The sequence below is a fragment of the Juglans regia genome, chromosome 1 (assembly GCF_001411555.2).
Source record: "Juglans regia cultivar Chandler chromosome 1, Walnut 2.0, whole genome shotgun sequence".
NCBI classification, from domain to species: domain Eukaryota; kingdom Viridiplantae; phylum Streptophyta; class Magnoliopsida; order Fagales; family Juglandaceae; genus Juglans; species Juglans regia.
In genome coordinates this window covers 4,479,150-4,495,375 of record NC_049901.1, presented here as the reverse complement: position 1 = coordinate 4,495,375, position 16,226 = coordinate 4,479,150, and the positions used below count along the sequence as shown (strand labels likewise).

Here is a 16,226-nt window from a genome sequence, read left to right as displayed (position 1 = left end):
TGATTTACTTCAAATTGCGTCACTTGTGAAAGTCTTGATTGCAATCTTGATTTATAGCAAAAATTTACACTTTCCACCCAAATGGCATCGCATTACAGACCATTTCAGGCTGTGATGAAGCAGAATTTGTGGCATAAATACAAGGCAGAATGTCTTCAATGGCTAGTTCAGCCTATAACGCAATTAAATTGCAAAACAAATCACCAGAACCTCAATGACGTATTTACTTACAAAAATGAGTCTAAGATTATTAATGTTGAGTTGAGTTCTTTATGAATATTAGTGAGTTAAGATAGTATAGTAAAATTTGTGAAGCCTACCTAAGATGAGTTTAGATGTGTTTGAATGCTAAGATGAGTTTAGATATATTTATGAAAAGTTGAAAAATATTATAGATCCCATATGTAAAGAAGTGTTGAGTTAAAAAAAATTATGAGATCCACATGTAAAGAGGAGTTGAATTGAGTGATTTGAGAGTTGTGTGTCTAGATGTTGACTCAGCCTAAAATTAGACTGAATTGAGTTGATTGAAGTTCCAAACAGGCCCTAAAAGGAAGGGCATGGTGCAGAAATTTTGTGTGCACTATTTGCTCATCCTATGATTCCCATGGGATCTACCCTATAACCTTTTCCACTATACCATCTCTTGACCTAACGTTCAGGGTGCAATTTCCCTTGTATCCAATAGAAACCACAAGTTCATAACCGCCTTAAAACCTTATTTTTGGTAGTAAACATCTAAATCACTGTACAACCTTGAAGGTATACAAATCATGTTTCGCTACAGTGTTTCAAGGACGCATGTATTAGCCTCAAGTAGCATAAGGAATGATGAGCTTTGCTTCAGGCATAGCAGCAGATCCATCATCATCTTCAGCACCCATCCAGTGTAACTTAGGCCCCTGAATCAAATATCAAGAACAACAAAAAAGATCAAGAAGTTAGAGAACATTGTGCCAGAGATGCAGAACACAACAATTCGATAATGAGTAGTTTTTACACAAAAAAATCCCATATAGTCTCCTAGGTTAGCATTAAAATACTCCTAGAAACTAGGAAATTTCAGTGATACAGCTGAAGTAGATGTGGCGCCAAGGCCCAAGGCTGTCAGTGGCCCAAAATATTGCAAGTTCAGCATCAACATGAAATCGAAATCAGGTGGTTATAAAAGGAAAAAGAATATACTGCGTTAAAAAATTAACATGGGACGTGTTATTTAAAAAGAACCATTTGTTTTATTTTTTAAGTACTAACTTTTTTGATAAAAAAGAACATTTGTTTCTTCACATACCGGACTTTCTCTGAAATTAAGAAAATAGCTTTAGCCATAATAGGACGCTTAATGGAATAAATGCTAGATCGTACTACGTAAAATGAAGCAACTCATCATGTAGAGAACATGGTTCATCAATAGCATAAACTTCATTACCTTTCCCTGCCTTACGATCTTGGGAGGAATCACCGTCATGTCAACAACAGTGGATGGATCTGCCACTCTTACCCCCCCATCGACAACAAAGTCCAGACCCTAAAATTGAAAGTCAGTCAAGATATTTGTAACAGTTTACAGTACAGATTATGTAATCACTTTTCTTAAGAATGATTAAAGAGAGATCTATTTTATTTTTTGGGCAGGGGGAGTTGGAGGTAAAATTGTCATAATCAAATTTCCATTGATGCTAAAAAAAACTTGGGGCATCACAAAACAGGAAGATCACAGGGAGATAGAGTCTCAGCTGTCATGAATTCCTACATTCATTTTTTCGTTGGTGTCACTTTCTCAAATCCTATAAAGCAATGTTCTGAATAAAAGGAAGGCCTAATATTAAAGAGCAATCTATTGCATTTTCATATTAATCCTCCAAAGTATTGTCATAATTACAAAAAAAATTGCAATGTATTGCCATCCTTCCACAGGGCATTCACTTTATAAACTACAAGGACAATCTAACTTAGAATATAGCTAAAGAACCCTCAGTTGATCCATACCTCTTGTCCATATATATCAGCTATTACAACCGGATCTATCAGCCACTCATTCTCCTTTGGGCACTTGACACTGACACAAGGGACATGCATTCAATACCATTAAGGTATGAGAAGTACAAACAGCAGGTATGATATATTTGCCTGCTTAAACATCAATAATTCATTAAAGAAAAATGATTACATTTATTGGCATCAATAATGAAGATAAAGTTTTTTTTTATAAGTAATAATGAAGATAAAGTTAAAGATACATTTAGTTTCCAACCAACTCACCACTCCAATTAAAATAATTAAGTGGACAAATGTAACTAACCTTGTGGAAATTAAAGGGGCATCCATCCTCTCGAGTATTGCCCGACTTATGGCGTCATCAGGCATACGAACACCCACCTTTTTCCTCGATGCAAATTTGGCAGCTGTAGTCCCATACCTTATACACTGTTTAGGTAACTCTTTACTTGCAGTCAGGATGAAAGTATACTGTTGCATAAAAGGTCTGTTAGAGATGAAAATTCTTCATTTGAACAGTTCGAGGAACCTACTGAATTCAAAATGAATCCACCAAATTACACACACATATATGACTTCATTAATTTGAAGATTTTTCTTCAGAATTCGTCATTATGTCTTTAAGACTCTAACCATCACAGAAAAGAGAGGGAGAGAGTGACAAAAGAAGGATGCAAAAACTAAAATCTATCAGATCTTTAGTTTAGGAAATGGTCTGCCAGGTGTGCCCCTGGATGTTGGGTACAATTGAGCTCTGTTTATGCAAAAGGTAACTCTGTAGTCATTGTAATGGCTCCTGGATGGCACTGATACAAACCTACAATTTCCTCCAGAAACAACCACAGGATCCAGAAAAATACTTACAGGCCCAGGTAAGCAATGCTTCACAGCTCGGAATATACTAGCATGACCTTGGCTATCACCACGAGGGAACCCTGTTGTATATGTATCAATGTCCCGGAAAGAGTGGCATAAGATGCTAAGAGGCTGCATTAAAAAAAATAAGAAGATGTTATTTGTAGAACAGGCATGTGCAGGAAGATATCACCTGGCATAAAAAAGTTGTCAAACCACAACAACATGGATATTATAATCAATGGCTTTTCCCTATGCTGTGACCATGCACTACCCAAGCAGACTACAGAATCGAGTATCTAGGCATATATCTTTCAGTGGCAAGAGTTTCATTTTATACTTGCTAAAGTATCAGAAGCTGTAGCTTGAGAGAAGCCATAACTTGCCTTTAAAGCATCTATATTTTTTATCCTGCAATGGAAGCATGATAACACTCTTGTCACCATAATGCAAAATAATAAGTACTGAGGATAAACTTTTTTTAAGTTTCATAGAATTACAACTGAGTCTACCTGCGAAGACGTTCAATCGCTGAATTGCTTTTCAAATCACAAACGATTGCATACCTATGAACAAAGAAACCTGTTACAATAATCAACAAAGAAAGGGGAACATTAAAATTACGAGGTACCAAAATAAAAAAGAAAGGAAAACAAGGGGGGCAATACGTGACCAGATCACAACAACAAAGTTGAGAAAATCAAGGATAGGAATGTGAAAACTTTCTTGCAGAGAGAGCCAGAAAATAATAGAAATGAAAGTAGAATCTAAATAAGCTTTAATTAAATTAATAAATGACACGTAAGAAAAAGTCAAAATGAATATTTAATGAAACAAATGCCCTTCAAAATTAACCTGACCATACAACTATGACTAATATTACAGCAAGAAACATATTACATAGGGCCCATAACAGCACAACTGCTGAGGTTACCATGCCAAATATTGCCTCAAACAACTCAGGCAACCGAAGAAGAAGAGCAACATACACAGTGTCTGTAGGAATGACCCCAACCGCTCCCTGTTTCAAAAGATTGACAACTGGCTCCAATTTCCAGCTGTCTGCTCCTGATGAATCAGCTTCAACATAAAGCAAGCCATCCTCCTGATGTTTTCATGCCAATTAAGGTAAAATCAAATCTGGTCCCTCCCGCCATGAGAGCTTTGTTCAATATGCTTGTCAATCAACCGACCAATTTCTTTTTTTTTTTGGAAAAAAAATTCCTTTCGGCAATAAAACTGAGAACAAGTGATCATCACAGTGATTTATTTTCTTAGACTTATTATGAACCGGTTGCATTTATTACTGATTGAAGAAAATGTCAAAACGTATAAATAACCTCTTTTTTCTTTCCAAATTTCATCAAGCCTGGCCTCCTACTTATCGTTTTTTTTTTCAAAACTACAGCAATCGCAAATAAAAATCTTATCCTCTCTCTAACGCCATTTTCTCAGCAACCAATCAATTCCTTTGTACGGAAACACTAAGTACCGGAAATCAAATCAAGCATGTGCGGTCTACGTGAGGGAAGAGAGGACAGTAGGGCGAGAATGGGACCTTGGTGAAGCGAGGAGCAGAGTATTTGAGACGCTTAGGGCTGCGCTTAACGGCCATGGCCAAGACACGGTGGAGCCGCTGGGGTTTCGGGAGGACGAAAGAGACACCGCGGCTTGGAAACGGAGGGACACGTGGACTCAAGAAAGACCGCCGGAACCAGAGCGATAGCGCTGCGTCGTGACCGTACAGTTCCGACTGTGTAGTCATTCTCTGGAGTCTGTACACATTGGCTGCACTTCAGCTAATTTGGACAGAGATCAGAGAAAAAGACATGGAGGTCACAGGTCATCATCCATCGGTCCCGAAGAGTAACTATGATTCTGATACAAAACGACAGCGTTTCCAAGAGTTTTTAGGCCGCGCACAAACTCTGTCACAAGCATTCAATGTTTCCTCTATCTTATTTTTCAAAATATATTACAAAAATTTATTTTTTCTATTTTACTTATCAAATTTTATAATAAATCGTAAATCAATTTATCTATTTTTTATATTATTTAAATATTTTTTATTCATTTCAAATATTTTTTTTAATTATTAATAAATTTACAAATAAGAAAAAAAATAATTAAAAATATTTTAAAATTGTGAACAGAATTATCTACATCTAAAGAATTACTGTAGTAAAATTTAAAATAAAAATACAAATAAAAATACAAAATTCATTAGAATGATCTTTTGATCAACTTTTTTTTATATTGTACAGAAAAATATATTTTATACAAGCCATTGTGAATACTCCAAGGATGAGACGGTATTCAATATTTTCATCAAATCACATGCCATGTCAGCTTCGGTGCGCAAAAAGGCCTAAAAGAAGAGTTTTCCCATTCCATTATGGGGAAGGTTCTACTCTTTACAATGGCTTTGACGGGTAGGACCATTGGCCAATATTTTTAGATTATATATTTATGAAATATTTTACTCAATATCTTTGTACCACACATTAAATAATTTTTTTTTTATTTTTTTCTTATTAAATATTATATATATAAATGATGAATAAAATAATTCAATTAATTTAAAAAGAATAAAAATAAGTATAATGTATTGTAATAATAAATAACAAAACTCGAAAGAAAAAAGGGTGGAGGAAGAATGCAAGGGAGGGTACGGGGAGAACGGAGAAAAAAAAATCTTTTTGAATTTTTGTTTTTGAAAAAATAATCATGTCAGCACAAGAGTACTGTGTAGGAAAAAAATGGGAGGCTATATAGATTTACTCGGGGGAGATTCGAATAGAAGAAGACGTTTTTTACTGTTTTTTTAAAAAAAGAACCATGTTAGGAAAATAAAGGGAGGTTGTATAGAGTTGCTCTTTAATATTATTTTTCAACGAAAGGCAGACAGTAATTTAGCTTTGGGAGCAAACAAAGAAGTGCCATGCTATGTCTGTAATCGGAACCACATTATTAAAGAGGTCATGAGGCGAAAATGGTTGAAAGGAAGTTGATGCGGGGTGCTGCCTTCTCCAAACCACAAAAAGGACGAAAAGTCAAGCACTTACAAATTACAAAGGTATCGGCTCCACGGCGTTAATTAAACACCAATAAGCTGCTTCTTGACCTAAACGGACCTAGTTTCCTTCCAATTTTTCATACAACCCAGCGGAAAATTTTTCTATTTACAGAAACATTTTCCATAACGATTTTATGCTGAAACAAACCAAGACAAAAAAGGAAATACTAAAGCTGTATCCCAATGAAAACATCCATAGCGGCTCAACCACTAATCCGGGGAGAAAAATCAATATTTCACATAGATGATTGAAGACACTTTAACTTATCAGTTATCAGTTGTACATGGAATACGTTACTAGGGGTAACAAAAAAGGGGAAAAAAAAAAAACACTAATGGATGATGGATTAGATTTGATCCTCAACTTTCTGCATAAATCAGGTCAGAAACTCTCAAAATGTGCAAAATCCCCGTCGGTGGCGTAAGAATGCCTCACTTATCGTGGAGGAGGTGGAGGAACCTGTGATTTTGCAAAACCCACCCATGCAACAATTCCAACAGCAAGAATTATCCATCCAAATATGTCATATTTGAGATCACTACTCTTCTTTTTCTTTGAAGAAGTCTGCAACAGGGGGGGAAAAAGTAAACCTCAATTACAGATGTGTCAACTGATCGAGAAAATTAAGCATGATACACTGAGAAAAAGGTGGTCCAAGCAAAACACACTGTGCTCCTCTCTGACAAACACATCAAACAGGCATTCAAGGAGCATACTTAAATACCAAATGGATAGGTGAGGTACTACCTAATGAAGACAAAACCCACAAATCGTGTATATATATTGACACCACAACCAAGAGAACAGAGAAAAACAAGAGAAGCAGAACGCTCAGGATCTCACCTTTGAACCTGATGAAGTAGAAGGTCCTCCTGTCCCCATTGTTTGTTGAGCAAAACCGTGCTTATGAATTTCCATGTGCAATTCAGGGGCCTAAAGAGAGTGATACAAAGTTTCAAAGATGTGTTGATATCTAACATCAAAGCAAGCACATAGTGGATCATTCTAAGAACTCTAAAATCAAACTTCTTATTCCCTGAACTTGCACGAAAATCAGTCTTTTTGTCATCCTCTAGTTGCTAAATTGTCAGAAACACCACGTCAGTACAAATAAATGTTTGACACGTGGCAGCGGCAAGCCTAAAAGCCATAGTATTTATAGACTAAAAGACTAGGCAGATTCCTATTCTCTGCTCAAATGACACAAACAGAGGACTGTATCATTGTATCATAGTCGTTATATATAAATATATATATATATATACACCTTCTTACTTTAAAAAAAAAAAAAACTCTAAAAAATCGAACATCAAAGCAAGCACATAATGGATCATTCTAAGAACTCTAAAATCGAACTTCTTATTCCCTGAACTTGTGCGAAAATCAGTCTTTTTGTCATCCTCTAGTTGCTAAATTTTCAGAAACACAATGTCGGTACAAATAAATGTTTGACATGTGGCAGCGACAAGCCTAAAAGCCATAGTATTTATAGACTAAAAGACTACGCAGATTCCTATTCTCTGCTCAAATGACACGAACAGAGGACTGTATCATTGTATCATAGTTGTTATATATAAATAAATATACATATACACCTTCTTACTTAAAAAAAGAAAAAAAAGTACACCTTCTTGGAGACAGAATAGAACAGAAAATCAACAGGAAAAGGAAAAGGAAAAGGAAAAGGAAAAGGAAGATTCCCAATGTCTAGATCCCAATATGATCTTCCCCAAGTTCAAAGGGTAGAAATAGACCCAGCATCTCATCCATAAATGTCTAGCTTTCTACATTTCAGACAACTCTTTTAACTTGCTTCATGAAACAGCCTACAGCTCAAATAATTACATTAGAAAGAGTAGTAATTTATTTCGTCTTTCTTTTAAACCAATAATCACCGTTGAGGTTTACTTCAATTTATTGACCCACACTGACAATAATAATAGCAATGTAAAAAATAAATATCAGGTTTTCAAGGGGAAATAGGTCCCCACAACCACATATAGTATACTCCAAAATGTCAAGGTAAATAACAAGCTCAAATAATTTGCTTTCAACATTTCATCGAGCAATAATAACGTGTGTTCATTCTTCATGTGTTTCATCTCCAATGTCGTAATCTCTTGTGGTTGTAAAATAATTTTGTTTTAAAAAAACCAAGGTTAAAGTCATGAACACAGCCAAGTAATTATCTCACCTTTGTAAACATTTACTTTACAATAATGTTAAATTTAGCAAGACAGTAAATCTAGTTGCCACTTAATGTCACCAAATCATCCACCAGTATCCCAGCGCAATGCCATACAAGGAAGGTAGTAATGCCGCACAAGGAATACCTCCTCATACTCCATTCCCTACCGTTAATACTAATAGTACCCAATTTTTTTTTTTAAAGTGCAAAAAAAATAAAAAATCGCACAAAAGAGTTCTCTATTAATGCAACAATGGCATCTCCTTCTCCACCCAGTCACGGTAACAGACCAAATTGAATAGGTCAAGTGTAAAACAAATTGAACAACGTTTTGGACTCGGCACTTTGCTGGCTAAATATTAAAAAAAAAAACAGAAAATTACCTTGGCAGCAACTTCCAAGGACTTGCGATAAAGATCATTCCCTGGATCCTACAAAATGGTGGAGCAACTCTATAATTATAAATCTACAAAGCTGTGGCATTTGCAAACACAACACAGGACCATATGCTTTCCCGTGAGATTTTCAAAAGGAATACCTCATCGACTGCTTGCTGATAGTTGAAAGCTGCCTTGTCGAAATAAACCTTTGCCTCATCCTGGTCCGGTGTCAAAAATGCATAAGATGTGTGAGCATTTCCTAGGCACCAAAGAGCATCATGCTTCATGGGATTAACCAGCAATGCTTCCTCCAGCTTTGAAATTGCATCTGTGAATAAAAAACACATACAAGCCCTGGTTACAAATTCTTGCCCAGATGCAAAATGATTCAGGACTTGATAGGTATCACAAAAATTGATCAATATAATTTAAAAACCAAGAGTAGAAACATGCTATTGAAGCAGTCAAGCATGTTAAAAGCGTAATATACATTGTCATTCCAATATCATTTGCAACAAACACTACCAAAAGCTCTGGTAAATCAGAAAAATAATGATTTTGTTCAAGATTTTTTATTTGGGGATCAATTTGTAATATATTGAACTTGTAGATAAGCCTAATAATTTCAATACCATAAACCAACCATCAAAACTATTGGTTCTTAAAATACTCAAGCTTATAGGAAGCTACGGTTCGATAATCCAGTATCTTCACGAAACTAAGCACCTTGAATCATCTTTTTCGAATCGGGAACGCTCTGAAATTGAGACAACTCTAACAGTACTCCTCCCCACCTCGCCAAGTTCTGGATAAATAAACAAATAACCATAAACAATAATAATAACAAAAACATCAATCCCACACAACAATTAGGTAGAAATACATCGAATTTCCCACCAGTTTCTCAGAGACCAATCAGTAAAATATAAAATTATTTTTCAAAAATGGTGATTTACGAACATCAGCATCGAGAGGGTTCTTAGCGTAGGTAGCCTCGGCGGCCTTGCGGGCCTGTTCGAAGAAGAGGATCCGATCGAAATCTCCCTGCTCCATGGCGTGCAGGTATGTTTCTTTTGGGGTTTCTGGGAATTCGGACGAACAATGTGGCTCTGGGAAATTGAGAAGAGTTTCGTAACAAGTCGGGCGGCTCTTTGAATAACCCGAAATGGTTGCGAGTAAACGGGCCGGTCTGCCTAAGGCGGTGTCCTACTTTTTAACTCTGCCTCGTAAAACAGCATAAATGTAGAACGGTCTATAACCACCGAAGAAGCGTTAGGAACTTCGGATTAGGATCTCCCCAACACATTATATACTATCCCTCCTCTCATTAGAGCATTCGCTTTTGTATGATATAAAAAATATAAATTATTTTAAAAAAATTACTCATAAAATGAGTTCCTTCCGATTTTATAAAAATAGCAGATACTGTTCATTCTTCAAATAATTTTATTATTATTTAAAATTATATTACATAGAAACCTCACACTTTATACACTACTTAAAAATATGTAATTTTAATTTTTTTTATCCTCATATGAATATGAAATATGATGGTAAAAAAATAAAATCACATATTTTTAAATGGTATTAAGGAGTGTGAAGCTTATGTCTATAATTTTTCTATTATTTATACTTCATTTATTCCCTCATTTCATTTTAATTTTACATTTCAATACAAATTCATTTATTGTTCATCGTTTAAAACACATCTATTTTATTTTTTTCTAAAAAATATATTAGAAATATTATTTATCCAATTTTCTCATATTTTGATTTTATTTTTTATTTTTATTTGACTTATATGTTTTTATTTTAGGTGTATAGAATTGAATTATATTACATTGTATATGATAATATATTGCAAATATAAAAAGATATATATGAATGTTACAAATTTATTTGTAGAAAGTAAATGTTTAAAAAGAATAAAAAATAAATAAACTGATGCATGATATATTGTAAAAGTCAATTTATCAAATAGAAAAAATAAAATTTGATAATGTATTTTAAATGATAAAATATAAAAAAACCATTGTGAATGCTCTTGATATAGTATCAATTAAAAGAATACATAATAAATTCTGCCAAAAAATAATAATTTTTTTTATTTATAATTATTTGCGATTAAAAGCCACTGTCTATCGAACGAGATATATATATATATATATATATATATATATATATATATATATTTTGCTGAGTTTTACGACGTGTTTGTAAATATATGATAGAATTAAAGCAATATATATAATTCATATCCCGAAATTAATACTAGTCTTTAACTCCTATTCCTCATTGAGATAACATAATATTAAATTAAGAGTCATGCATGCCACATGTACATGTAATTTTCACGAGCAAAACAAGGATCCTACATTAAGCCCCGTTTAGATTTAGCCCATGTTTGAATAGTGAAATGAGATGAGATGATATAGTTCTAAATAAAAATTAAAAATTGAATAAAATACCGTTATAATATTATTATTTTAAAATTTTAAAAAATTGAATTGAAATTTGAAAAAGTTGAATTGTTTATTATATTTTGTGTGGGAATTTTAAAAAATTATAGTGAATTTATTGTATTTTATATAAAAAATTAAAAAAATTAAAAAATAAAATAAGATAAAATAAATTAAGTTAAAATAATTTTTCAATCTAAACGGAATCTAAAATTTTGGGATAATTTTTCTAAATTCAAACCCAACACCCTATATTAGCCCAAAATAACCTATATATATAAAATCTTAGGACCACTAAAGTAAAGTAGTCCGTGAGGCGGCTGCTATATGTATTAGCCCAAAACAATTAAGAGGTCCATAGTAAAAGCTGATACCGTAATCAGGTAAAAAAGAAAAAAGAAAGTCTCTAACCTCTCTCCAATTGGTCACACTCCATGAAAAGTGAATGAAAGCGGTATTGATGTGGATCCTATACCCTTTTACGTGTTACACTCCAACAAATCCCCACCAACAAACCAACCTTAATAGTATCACCAAAAGAGACAATCCATCGATATGGAACATGATTCGATTACACCCTTTATTATATACTAAACTAAAATTAATTAATTAATTAATTAATAAATAAATAAACAGTCCCTCTGTCTTCAGCTCACGGGAATATAATTAAGGAGGTTGTTTTTCTAGTTATTAAGAACAAATCCTTCTGCCCCGATTCTCGTAACTCTTTTACATTTATTTCCTCTCACTCACGGTTCAAAATTCAAATACAATGGATATGGACCTCGTAGCTTTGTAGGAAAGTGATTTGCCAGCTAATTTTGGACACCGTACGGCCTCTCCTACTGTTTTTCGAATGCCCGTATTGCCCCTTCTATGTCCTTGTAATGTTTATGGCTCCTTAAATACTTCCTCCTCCGGACAATAATGGCACCAGTAATGAATACTCATAAAAACATACGGCTGATTTCAGTTCCGACAATACTGATACCGGCAATTAATAGCGATCACAACGATCAGAGATTACCGTTTATTAATATCTTTCATTTTTTTTTGATTATTATTTATTATTTTATATTTAATATTTTATAAAAAAAATATTTATATATCTTATAAAAAATATCTTCATATTTTATAAAAAAATAAATAATAACTGATACATAATATTTTTTTTTTAAAAAAAAATACATAATATAATCGCCCATTAATTATTATATTTCTAAAATGAAGGAAAATTGTTTTTAGTCAAAGATTAATTAAATTAAAATATTCGATTATTAATCTATCGTCTTCGTATTTTATCACACATTTTAAATAACTATTAATTAAAAAATAATTAAAACATACATATTTATTATATTGATAAATATGTGAAAAGTATTTTTTAAAATACGATGTAAAACGATAGAAACGAATTTCGAACTTTAATGGCAAGCGGCGAGATTCAGTAAACTGGGAAGGGCATTTCCGCCACACGATGAACTATAAAGACAAAAAATCCCACCTGCTCTTCTCCTCTCTCTCTCTCTCTCTCTCGTGTCCTCCAGGTTTCACAGCGAAGCAGATAGATAAAGCCTAAAGGTGCGTTCTTTCCCTTTCTTTCCCTTTTGGATCCCCGAATCTAGAGCTCTTGAGGCGTCTCCTGGTAAATCCGCTAAATTGAGGCCTTCGATATCATCTTTAACACTGAACTCCGAAGTTTTCCTTTGCAGTTCAGCTGTTACTTGGTAATTTTGTTTTGTCAATTATTGCATTTCCTTGCATGTCTTGGATCTTACTGCAGTAGGAAATTTTGTTTTTTTTTGTTTTTTTTTTTATGGGTTTACTTGTAGTTGATTAGCTTGAATAAGGTCTAGATTTTTTGTAATGTCGGTCGTTTCTGTGTTAGATACTGTTAAGAGTTTGAGATTTTGGAACTCGTTTGGGTTGAGAAATTAGGTTTGAATTTTGAGTTCCATATTTTGTTGGTGTGATAATGGGCAGAGAAGAAGAGAACTCATAATCTTTTTTGTTTTTTTTTTTTTGTTGGTGTGTAAAATAACAAACAATAACATATAAAAAAGAAGAAGAGAACTCATAATCTTAACTTACATTTTTTTCATTCTCTTTTTTGGAGCAATGTGGTTTTTTATGTGGATGTCTTTCGTTTTGTTATAAGAGCTGATTTATTTGTTGCTGAATGGACTAGTACTTCTGAGTAGCAATTGAAATGCTGAACTTGATTCTGATTGAGATTTCTGAATTCGCTGACTTCTTTGATGCCTTGTAATCGTTTGGGAATGTGCCTTCGTAAGGAGTCCTCAAAATGTTGTTTCAACAGTGACCAGAAATTTCATTTTCAGTATTTGTTTGAGATGGAATTTTTTTAATAAAAAGGACATATTGGATCATAATATACCTATGGAAAATAACTTGATCATGAAGAGTCATTTTTTCCTTATTCGGTAGATATGCGTTCATCCTTTTCTGAATAACCTTCAGTTGAAGTTGTTATCTTTTATTAGATCGATAGTGTTTGTTTTATGTTTTAATGCTGTTCAGTACAGTCAATGCTTTGTTTTCTTTGTCCAAAAGTTTTTGGTTGAAATAAGCGTTCTTCACTTACCTTTTGTTTTGGAAGTTTATTATTTTTTATTAGTAAAAATGTATTAATATCAAAAGGCATAACCAAGTAAATTGGGTGTAGGAAGTTTATTATTTTATAAGACTAGTGTAAAAGGATTTCTCCTTGGTGTTGATGGAATTAGGTTTTGCAACTATGGAGAGCATGCAAAGCTTTTGGCAGTTGTCCTCTGAGCTTCGTGGACAATCAAAAGCATCAGAGGATCACAAATGGTCAATGGTTGCTTCTAAATTGGCTGAGCAGACCAGGTCAAAGGGTGAGCGCATGAATAACCTCGATCTCTCCAATGGCCCAGCTGAAATAAGAACAAGGGAGAAAGTTGGGTTCCAGGAAGATAACAAATTTGAAAGCCTCAACTTCAATATGTTGAATTTGGACTCTAAATTAACTGAGAATGGGAGCAAAAGTTCTTTCAGGAATGGTATGTTCAATATGAATGCAGTGTACCAGAAAAACAATGCAAACCTTGTGGGAAACCTGATGGCTACCAAGTATAATGGCAATAACCACAGCAATAAAGCTTCCAATGACAATGGCAACAACAACAACAACAGCAATATCAACGAAAATGCAACCACCAACAATGCAGTTGACAAAAGGTTCAAGACCTTGCCAGCGACAGAGACCCTCCCACGGAATGAGGTGCTGGGAGGATACATCTTTGTGTGTAATAATGACACAATGCAGGAAGATTTGAAGCGACAGCTATTTGGTAATCTTCTCTTTCTTATTCTGGACTTAACCAAAGGTACTCAAGGTTTGAGTGGTAATTTGTGTTTAAACTAGTGCTTGAATATGGAGTTTGAAATTATTATCTGCACTTTATGGACAAAAACTAATAATGAGGATGAAACATCACATATCAATAATCAAGATAATTGCACCTATTCATCAAGCTTTGCAAACCAGTCATCTGAAGTGTCAGCATATGCAGACAAACCTTACAATCGCTTTTTTCATTATTGAGAGAATATCTAATTGCATTCATTTCATAGGTTTACCTCCAAGGTATCGCGATTCTGTACGGGCAATTACCCCAGGCTTACCTCTCTTTCTTTATAATTATACTACCCACCAATTGCATGGAATCTTTGAGGTTTGTTCTCGTATTTTTCTTATTTGTTCTCTTTGTTTCCTTTGCAATGCTCTTGGTACCACAGGGACTATTCAACGTTAGATTATCATGTTTTCAGCAACAAAAGATTTTTCTATCATTCTTCTCCACTTCATTTTAATTGAGAGATCAAAGCATAGTCTTATGATTGTCTTATTTCGAACAGGCTCCCATAGCCAGATTTTTTATTATGTCTCCTGCCTTTTGATGGGCAGTTAAGAGATAATTTCTTTAGAAGTTGTTGAACTAAGTGTATGAAGTGAATAAGCAAAAGCTTGGGAGTTAATTGTTCGATATATTCCTGTTTTTATATTACTTGTCAGATTTAAATAATTCTAAATAAAGTAACCATTCTTTTTCATTTGTTCTTTCACTTTCTTTTATCCTCCTTTCTTCTTTTTAATAATATGTTGCATGTAAGCTACGTATCAAAAAGAAAAAGAAAAAAAATGTCACATGTAAACTAAAGCTCTTTTCCTTAGAGGAATTGTGAGATGGATTGCTTATGTGCCCAGATTGATTTCTTATGTCTTGGTATTGATTTTGTTCAGGCAACAACTTTTGGGGGGTCTAACATTGATCCAACTGCTTGGGAAGATAAGAAATGTAAAGGCGAATCTAGGTTTCCTGCTCAGGTAGAATGTGGATTGGTGAATTGCAAAGCTTTGCTCTTTCTTTCTTTCGGTTTTTAGCATATATGGCAGATATCTGATATGCTAATACTCTGGTTATACGTATTATGATAGGTAAGAATCCGTGTTAGGAAAGTCTACAAGGCTTTGGAAGAAGATGCCTTTAGGCCAGTCTTGCATCACTATGATGGTCCCAAATTTCGTCTTGAGCTCTCAGTTCCAGAGGTACAATAACTATCATCGGTTCTCATCTTTTTTTCATTTTCATGTCATCATGAATCAATTTGTGGCAATCTTTCCTTCACGGACGGCCTCATAGGTTGAGACCCATGTTGAATTTTTTTACTTGGTGATCTTGCAGACCCTGGATCTGTTAGACCTCTGTGAACAAGCAGGCTCAGCAGCATAAGCAAAAATGCGAGCAGAGAGAGTTCTGCAATGTGGTTAGGTTTTGTGGTGCATGTAAGCTGTGTGCTTTTTTCACAGATATTCCATAGAGCGTAAGCTTGGGGAGGCAAGTCTGGTTGGGCAAAATGTGCTTGAAAAAAGTAGGGTAACGTGTGCGAGCTAGCTGAATAAAAGGTGTTGTATCTGGTGAAGATAGTTGTTCTCATGTTGTTGCATAACTTGGATAGCATTATAATGTAGACAAAGGTGCAAGATGTAAGAGTGATCGAACTTGTGTGTGTACTGTGTAATGGTAAAAGTCCTCTAAATAAGAAGGGCTTTGATGTGTTTGCCATTTCTGCCTGTAAGTTGTGAACAGAATTCCCAAAAATCAGCTTCTGTTGTCTTTGTTAAAAAAGAAAATAGCCCATAGCATTATTATATCAATCAGCTCACTTCAGGGTTAAGTGAAATTGCACTATCCTCCTATACTCCTAATGTTCATGTACAATG

At 34.1% G+C, this 16,226-nt stretch overlaps 3 protein-coding genes across 6 annotated transcripts; 1 reads left to right on the top strand and 2 right to left on the bottom strand.

The window, feature by feature from the left end:
- Positions 1–484: 484 nt before the first annotated feature.
- LOC109021893 (uncharacterized protein YciO) lies at positions 485–4,719 on the bottom strand. Of its 2 annotated transcripts, XM_019004629.2 has the most exons (9): positions 4,412–4,714; positions 3,843–3,958; positions 3,366–3,419; positions 3,240–3,264; positions 2,863–2,985; positions 2,303–2,469; positions 1,990–2,059; positions 1,430–1,528; positions 485–902 (listed from the first exon to the last, which is right to left on the bottom strand). In XM_019004629.2, the coding sequence occupies exons 1-9, from the start codon at positions 4,616–4,618 to the stop codon at positions 813–815; spliced, it is 951 nt and encodes a 316-aa protein (XP_018860174.1). In that variant the 5' UTR covers positions 4,619–4,714; the 3' UTR covers positions 485–812. The 2 variants fall into 2 exon arrangements, with proteins under 2 accessions (XP_018860174.1, XP_018860175.1); XM_019004630.2 differs by lacking the exon at positions 485–902 and having other exon boundaries at positions 1,990–2,130; positions 4,412–4,719.
- Positions 4,720–6,084: 1,365 nt separating this feature from the next.
- On the bottom strand, positions 6,085–9,779 carry LOC109021872 (mitochondrial import receptor subunit TOM20). Its single transcript, XM_019004599.2, has 6 exons — positions 9,459–9,779; positions 9,225–9,303; positions 8,657–8,826; positions 8,502–8,549; positions 6,774–6,863; positions 6,085–6,494 (listed from the first exon to the last, which is right to left on the bottom strand). The coding sequence occupies exons 1-6, from the start codon at positions 9,549–9,551 to the stop codon at positions 6,366–6,368; spliced, it is 609 nt and encodes a 202-aa protein (XP_018860144.2). The 5' UTR covers positions 9,552–9,779; the 3' UTR covers positions 6,085–6,365.
- A 2,671-nt stretch (positions 9,780–12,450) lies between these two features.
- LOC109021884 (B2 protein) lies at positions 12,451–16,160 on the top strand. Of its 3 annotated transcripts, none has more exons than XM_019004614.2 (6): positions 12,451–12,538; positions 13,705–14,292; positions 14,576–14,676; positions 15,246–15,329; positions 15,441–15,551; positions 15,688–16,160. In XM_019004614.2, exons 2-6 carry the CDS (start codon positions 13,716–13,718, stop codon positions 15,733–15,735), a joined length of 921 nt encoding a protein of 306 aa, XP_018860159.1. In that variant the 5' UTR covers positions 12,451–12,538; positions 13,705–13,715; the 3' UTR covers positions 15,736–16,160. The 3 variants fall into 3 exon arrangements, with proteins under 3 accessions (XP_018860159.1, XP_018860160.1, XP_018860161.1); XM_019004615.2 differs by having other exon boundaries at positions 12,470–12,602; XM_019004616.2 differs by having other exon boundaries at positions 12,470–12,684.
- The last annotated feature ends 66 nt before the right edge of the window (positions 16,161–16,226 follow it).